Genomic DNA, 6,104 nt, shown 5'->3' on the forward strand with positions numbered 1-6,104 from the left:
GGGTGGGGTGGGGTGGGAGGGGGAAGCTCCATTCTCTCACCCAGGACAGAAGCTCTCTCAAGCAGTTTTAAATCTCCATTTCAGAATGGGTGAATGACCAATTATTGCTTAATAAATGCAGCTTTTTGGAAAGCCAGTTTTTAAAAGAACATCAGGTCCATTGAAGTCAAGATGAAGGGGTCTTGGTTGGGAAAGGGCTGTGACCATTGCATTTTACCAAACATTGCTGGCTGGATCCCCAAGACCAGAAAAGCAAGGCTCAGAGAGGCTAAGGCACCTGCCTGAGGTCCTACAGGTGGGGAGGAGTGAAGCCAGAACTCAAGCCAGGTGGCCTGACTCTGAGGCCGGTGCTCTTTTTGCTTCACCAGTGAGACTCATCTTGCCAGATGGTAGGACCCCAGGCCCCAGCCTGGGAGGGGCCATCAAGGAGGTGGGGGCAGGGGGAGCGCCAGAAGCACAGGTACCTTCTCATAGTACTGCAGCTCATAGTCCAGGATGACGCCGTTGGGCTGGTCGGGCTGGGACCACGACAGGGTGATGCTGTCCACGGTGCGGCTCACCTGGTGCATGATGGACACAGCCGATGGAGCTGCAAGAGAGGTCAGAGGTCAGGATGGGCATGAGAGGGTGCAGCTTCCGGCCTGACCTTAGAGGTGCCCAGAGAGAGCTATGTAACCAGAGAGGGGAAGCACCTAGCCACGGCCACAGAGCCTGGAAAACTGAGAGGGTGCAGAGGGACTCTTGCAGGGCCAGAGATGCTGCTCTCATGGGGTGCCTTCAGATTACAGACACCTCAGGCCATCCCTGCAGAAACTCGAGCCTCATTGAGTGAAGAGAGATGCACTGGGCCCCTTCTCTGGCCTGGCCCCGAGTGGATTGGAGGAAATGTCAATCATTCTTTCTTGGAGCTTATGGTCTACCAGACCAGGGGACATCAAGCCCCCTAGACATGGTGATGGGGCTCTGGGAGAGGGAAGCAGAGAAGGTGGGAGATTCATTCATTCCTTCAACAAATTTGCATCGAGTGCCTACTATGTGCCAGGGATATAGCAGTGAATAAAACTGACCCCTCCCCCCAAAATAAATATATAAAAATGAATTCACAGGTACTATGGAAAACAGTTTGGTAGTTCCCTAAGAAGTTAAACATAGAATTACAGTATGACTCAGCAATTCCACTCCTAATTATATACCCCAAAGAACTGAAAACAAATTTTTTTTTTGTTTTGTACTCAAATATTTGTACACAAATGTTTGTAGCAGCACTATTCACAATAGCCAAAAGGTGAGAACAACCCGGATGTCCATCAATGGATGAATGGATAAACAAAATGTGATATACGTATATAATGGCATATTAACCATAAAAATGAAGTACTGAAAAAATGCTACCATGTGGATGAACCTCAAAAATAAGCTAAGTTAAAGACACAAAAGGTCACATATATGATTCCATTTACATGAAATATTCAGAATAATTCATAGAGACAATAAACAGATTGGTAGTCACCAGGGTCTGTGGGGAGAGGGGAATGGGGAATGTTGGGTATGGGGCTTTCTTCTGCAGTAATGAAAATGTTTTGGCACTAGATAGAAGTAGTAATTGCATAACATTGTGAATGTAGTAAATGCCATTGAATTGTACGTGTTAAAATGGTTTAATTGTATGTTATGTGAATTTTATCTCAATAAAATCAATTAATCCATCCCTCCTCTGGTGTTGCTCGTGCCCTCATGGAGGGTGGTTAGATGAAGGAAACAAGAAGTCGGGAGGCTGTGTTTAGTGCTGGAAGAGAAAACATTTAGTCCCATCTCCTCATTTTACAGCTGTGGAAACAGGTCCAGAGAGGGGTTGTGAGCTGCCTGAAATCACACAATGAGTTCATGGCATGCAGCCCTTCCCTTGATCCCTGCTTTCATATTGTACCCTAGCCTGTCTTTTTTGCCTTCTGTTCAAATGGAACAAACCTACACAAAGCACCTACTATGTGTCAGGCATGGCCCTGGCCCTTTACACATGTGCTTCCTGAGCTGACTGTTGATGAGGGGGCAGCATTAGCCCCAGTGACAGGTGAAGACACCGAAGCTCAGAGGGGCAAGGGGCTTCCAGAGATCACATGGCCCGTCAGTTGGGGTGGGAGGATTTGAACCCAGGTCCATGGCTGTCCAGAGCAGTGTTCATCCCAAGAGGTGGACTGGCCAAGGATGGACTCCTGACTCGGTCCCTCCCTAGGGAAGAACAGGGGCAAACTCCTCACCTCTCTGGACTGGAGGTTTTCATGATCCCAGGAGGGACTGAGGGCTCACCAGGGTAAAGGGCATGCCTCCTGTAGTCTCTCTTGGCTCCTGGGTGTGTTTGTGACAAGCAGATGCCCTGTCTTGGCCAACACAGGGGTGCCCACTGGCTGAGGCTGACTCTTCTTCCTACCAAATCCTGCCAAAACCTGCTTCTTCCTCTGTTTTTATCCCTTCGTCCCCAGGGTGGAGGGAATAGTCTGTCGGCCAGAAGACCTAGGCTTTGCTCTCTAGCCTGCTGCTGCTGCCTGTGTGACCTTAGGCAACTGCCGCCCCCCAGCCCCCTACCCCCCAACACCTGGGCTTCCTCCTCTGCACCAGATCTGAGGCCTTGCAGCTCAAATGCTCCCTACCTGTCCTTCCCACATAGCCCTTGGCCTGGAGTTGGATCGGCCCAGGGGCCAGCGTGGGCCCAAGCAGGTCCAGGATTCCCTCTAGCACTCCAAAGAGCTGTGGAAAATTGGCCTAGGACACCCCCTGACAGGGTAGCAACCCCTGCAAGAAGGACTTGTACCCCAGTCCAGGCATCCCTGACAAGCCTCTGTTCCTTCTGCACCCTGAGGGACGGCTGCTTGACCCTCATCTCGGTTCCTTGCCCTGCCAGGGACAGTGGCCTCTGGGGGAAGGGGGAGATGGGGAGACGTTGGTCAAAGAGTACAAACTCCCAGCTACAAGATGACTAAGTTCTGGCAACATAATGCGCAGCATGGTGACTATAACGAACAATACTGTATTGTATATTTGAAAGTTCAGAGAATAGATCTAAATGTTACCAGCACACAAAAAATGATAATTATGTGAGGGTACGGAGGCGTTAACTCACCTTATTGTGGTGATCATTTTGCAATATATACGTGTCTTAAAACATCACATTGTACACCTTAAATTTAACACATGTTACATGCCAATAATATCTCAGTCAAGCTGGGGGAAAAGATTTCAATTCACAGAGTCGCTGTGGTGGCGACGTGATGCTGGGGCTCAAGAGAGGACCGTTGAGGGTCCTCGCCTTCTGGGGGCTCATGCTCTCATGGGAGAAAGCCTATTTGTTTCACTCACTGAGTGCCCGCTGCGGGCTGGAGCGCCTTAGCCCAGCGGGATTTGGCCAAAGTGATCCAACCTCGAGAAAGGGCAGTGTTCCTCCCTTCGTGTCTTTCCCTCAATTTCACCTCCTAGCAATGAAGATAAGTGAGGGAATGTGTCCCTATAGATTACTGCACTTTTCAAACTTGAGGGACATAAGGAGATTTGTGAAAACACACTGCTGGGCGCTGCCTCCCAGAGCTTCTGATTTCATAGGTCTGGGGTGGGGCCTGAGCATCTGTAGTTCTAACAAGCTCCCAGGTGCTGCTGATGCTGCTGGCCTGTGGAGCCCACTCTGGGGAGTAGTGGATTCAAGGCCAGAGAAGGGGAGTGACTTGTCTGTCCACAGTCACCCAGCAGGTAGAGGTGGGGCGGGGACTAGCGCCCATGCCAGCTGGTCTAGTATATTTTCTACCCACCATGCTGCTCTCACAGCATGGCTTCTGCTCAAGACTGCCCCTCTCATCTGCCCAGGCTAAACTATTCCTCCAGGGCCATCAGGCTCAGATAGATAGTCTTGAAGCAGTGGTACAAGTAGTTCCAGAGAGGTGCAGGGCAGAGGCAGGTGGGGGCCAGACCTCCAGGCTTAGGAGCTTGCCCTGTTCTGAGGCACTAGGGCGCCACGGAAGGCAACCTGCTCCTCAACTAAAACACAAGCTAACATCAAGCTTGTCATCTTCACAACCCCTGTATGCCCAATGATGCCCCCCCCAAAAAAAAGGTTCACAGCTAACCCCTAACACTTCCTTGTTCACTCTTTGCTAGGTACTTTTCCAAATGCTTTACATCAGTTAACTCATTAATCCTCATATCAACCCCACGAGGCTGGTATTATTATTATACCCATTTTATAGAGGAGGAAACGGAGGCACTGAGGTGTGAAGTAACTTGGCTGAAGTCACACAGGAGGCAGGCAATGCAGCTGGGATTTGAGCCCAGGCCTACCTGGGTCCAACATATCCTTTCCCTTCTGGTGGCTCTGGCTGATGCTGGCTGACCCAGTGGCTCTGGCTGATGCAGGCTGACCCGGAAGGTCTGGAAACCAGTGGACCTCAGAGGGCCTCTGAGGACACCCTGGTCCAGATTGCACCCTGTTGCTGCAAAGCTAACTCTACCAGGCTCTCACTGACTCACCTCACCTACCACCTGGCCCGCCTTGGCTCCGGGAGCTCAGCTGTTGGTGGAGGCAGGTCCCACATGGCCATGGGGGTCTGGGCTTGGGGGACTTAGCTGGCAGGCTTGGGTTACAGGCAGCTAACGTGGCTCTGATCCCGTAAGCCCCGTATCCCTGGGTGTGGCAAGGAGGCGGCATTGCTGGGAAGATGATCAAGGCGGGTCAGGGGGCGCCAAGCGGGGCTGGCCTTTCTCCTGGAATCCAGGGGGATTAACAGCGGAGAAAAGGGAACAGCTGGATGTTCTCCTATCCCTCCGGCCGATGGCAGCCCACCCTGGGGTGTCAGATTTCTCTGTAAGTTGGTCTTCAGGGAATTCTGGTATTTTCAATTACCAGCCGGGCACGCCGGCAGAGGGATGGGGTCAGTGGTGCCCCGTGACCCCTGCAGGGAGATGGAGCCCCAGGGAGCAAACACAAAAGAGGCTTGTGGCCAAGAGAGGAAGGAGGAGGCCGGTCAGGCGGGGCCTACTTGGCTGGAGCAGGTGGTCAGGGGCCCTGCTGCCCGCAGCGAGCCCTGGGGGATCATCCAGTCCGTTCATTAGCTGACACTTGGGGAAGTAGCCTTCCGCGTGTGCCTGACCGAGGTGGTCTCTAAGGACTTTCTGGGACAGGCAGGAAGTCCGGAGGCCTGTGACCCTGGCTACTGCAAGAGGGTGCGGGTTTGGAGGCCCTGCTCAGCTTCGCCTCCACGGCCCTGGGCTATGAGGAAGGAAAGAGACCTCTACACTCAGCCTTTGTCCTTTTATCAGTCAAAAGACGACACCGTGATCTCAGAGGGACCGGGAGAAATCACTGGGCATTAGCCCCAGACTCTCGGATCCCGCTGCCTCTCTGAAATCTTCACTCCTACTGACAGCCCTCAGCGGCTTCTCACTGCACCTGGAATAAAACACAGATGCTCCACATGGGCCCGGCGCCTGCCACCACCTTCCACTCGCCCTCTTGTTCCCAAGCGCCATCCACACCGGTAGCCTTTCTGTTCCCAGTCATACCAAAGTCATTCCTTTGGCAGGGTCTTGCCCCTATAGTGTTTCTGCCTGGTAACCTCTTCCCCCGAATCTTCCATGGCCAGCTCCACCTCTTCATTCAGGTCTCAGCGAAACTGCCACCTCCTCAGACAGGCCCTCCCTGACCACGTCCTCCCCTTTCTTTTCTTTATAGCACTAACACTGTCTGAGGGCTGGGATCTTGTCTCTTTTATTCAATGCTTTATCCCTAGTGCCTGGAAGTGTGTGTGGCTCAGACTAGATGCTTGATCGATATTTACTGGAGGAAGGAAGAAGGAAGGAGAGGAGGAAGAGAGGACTCTCGTTCTTTGTAGCTCCTTCAGGAACCTGGCTGAGTCCACCAACCTTGGGGGCTGGACCCTGGGGCAATGGCCTCAGTCAGTAGCCAGGGGAAGGCAGGGTGGCTTGTATGACAGTCACTAACTATTAGCTCTCCCTCAGACCCCTGCGATTTGACCCGCTGCAGTGACAAGGGGCCTCTTGCCGATCAGCTGACCTGTAATACTACAATTGTTTATAATTGTGCTTGCGTTCTTCAGGGTCCG

At 52.3% G+C, this 6,104-nt stretch overlaps 1 protein-coding gene across 5 annotated transcripts in view; it reads right to left on the reverse strand.

Moving 5' to 3' along the window:
• EPHB2 (EPH receptor B2) overlaps positions 1–6,104 on the reverse strand; it is a 143,288-nt gene that overhangs the window by 25,437 nt on the left and 111,747 nt on the right. For all 5 annotated transcript variants that reach the window (XM_015598978.2, XM_025041500.1, XM_015598975.2 and 2 more), the window contains exon 6: positions 465–589. In XM_015598978.2, the coding sequence (XP_015454464.2) occupies positions 465–589 (125 nt within the window). The remainder of the gene's footprint in view (positions 1–464; positions 590–6,104) is intronic.

This window comes from Pteropus alecto, unplaced genomic scaffold (assembly GCF_000325575.1).
Source record: "Pteropus alecto unplaced genomic scaffold, ASM32557v1 scaffold39, whole genome shotgun sequence".
NCBI lineage: Eukaryota > Metazoa > Chordata > Mammalia > Chiroptera > Pteropodidae > Pteropus > Pteropus alecto.